Source organism: Trichoderma citrinoviride (genome assembly GCF_003025115.1).
Source record: "Trichoderma citrinoviride strain TUCIM 6016 unplaced genomic scaffold BBK36scaffold_416, whole genome shotgun sequence".
Classification (NCBI taxonomy): Eukaryota; Fungi; Ascomycota; class Sordariomycetes; order Hypocreales; family Hypocreaceae; genus Trichoderma; species Trichoderma citrinoviride.
Window position 1 is genome coordinate 1 of NW_020195124.1, and position 1,229 is coordinate 1,229.

Consider the following 1,229-nt stretch of genomic DNA (forward strand, 5'->3'; position numbering starts at 1 on the left):
CAGTTCTCTGGTCGCTTCTACGAGATGAGCGAGCTCGACCTCGATAATCATGACGACGAAGACGAAGACCTCGAGCGGTTCCGCAGGTTCCAGCAGCTGGATCGACGGGAGCTGCAGCGGTGGCAACAGCGAATCAGCATTGCACAGCGGCTCGGAGTGCAAGATACCTTTGCAAGCAACATACCGCCGCAGATTAGCGAACGCCTTCACCCCGCGCCACCACCCGTCGAGGAGACGCGCGATGAGAGGCGTGCCTGGGGAGCTTTGGACCGAGCTCGAGAGGCCGAGGCCTCCAGTCCCCGCAATCGCAAGAGAAAGGCTCGGTCTGTGACAGCCTCGCCTACTGAGCAACCCGCTCAAGAACCCGAGCGGAAGCTCAAGCGTCCTCGAACCCGACGGCTGCCAACGCACGGCGAAGGCTCTGCAGCGACTGCACTCCCAACAGCCGCCGGTCCGTCTTCGGCAAGACTGCCCAACGGAACTTCTTCGAGAAGCAACAATGTCAGCAGCGCCAGCCGAGGAGATGATAGTGAGCCGACCCTGGTCGTGTCTTCTTTGCTCAAAGAGCTGGAGCCCAATATTCACTCCGAAGATGAGGCATCCGGCGTGGCCTCTGGTTGGCGCCCTTTCCACGAGGCATCATCGCCAGCCCTCTCCCCATCACCCTCCGCATTCAGCAGCCCCCGGGCTCTTTCATTAACACCACCTCCATTGCCCAATCTTAACGGACGCCCATCATCACCAACCTTGTCTCTCAGCACGCACATCGAACCGGTATACCCGCCCGCTAATTACTCCCCCACCCGGTTTAGCAGCAGCGACCACAGCGACTCCGAAGCGCCTCCCGCCAAGCCGGAGCCTCGCAACGGCGGCCGACCCGAGAACAGACTCGAGAGTCGACCCCTTGAGCTTCGCCAGCCTCGGCCTCGGCGCGCCCACGAGATGTCGCCCGAGTCCAGTCCGACGCGCGGTGGCGATGAGAGCTCGATGAGACACACAATGACGACGGAGGAGAAGAAGAGCGTCAATGACATTGTCCGCAACGCCCTGAGGCCGCACTGGCGGGCCCAGAAGTTGACGGTAGAACAATATGCGACAATCAACCGTGACATCTCACGAAAGCTTTACGACGAGGTGAAGGACGCGTCCTCACTCGATGACGAATCTCGACGACAAACCTGGGAGAGGAGGGTCACCCAGGAGGTGGCCCGAGCAATCTCCGAACTGCA

At 60.9% G+C, this 1,229-nt stretch overlaps 1 protein-coding gene across 1 annotated transcript; it reads left to right on the forward strand.

Moving 5' to 3' along the window:
• BBK36DRAFT_1048846 (hypothetical protein) lies at positions 1-1,223 on the forward strand (the record flags this gene model as incomplete). Its single annotated transcript, XM_024888895.1, has 1 exon — positions 1-1,223. A coding segment is annotated over exon 1 (1,199 nt), but the record flags the coding sequence as incomplete, so codon positions are not given.
• Between the last annotated feature and the right edge of the window lie 6 nt (positions 1,224-1,229).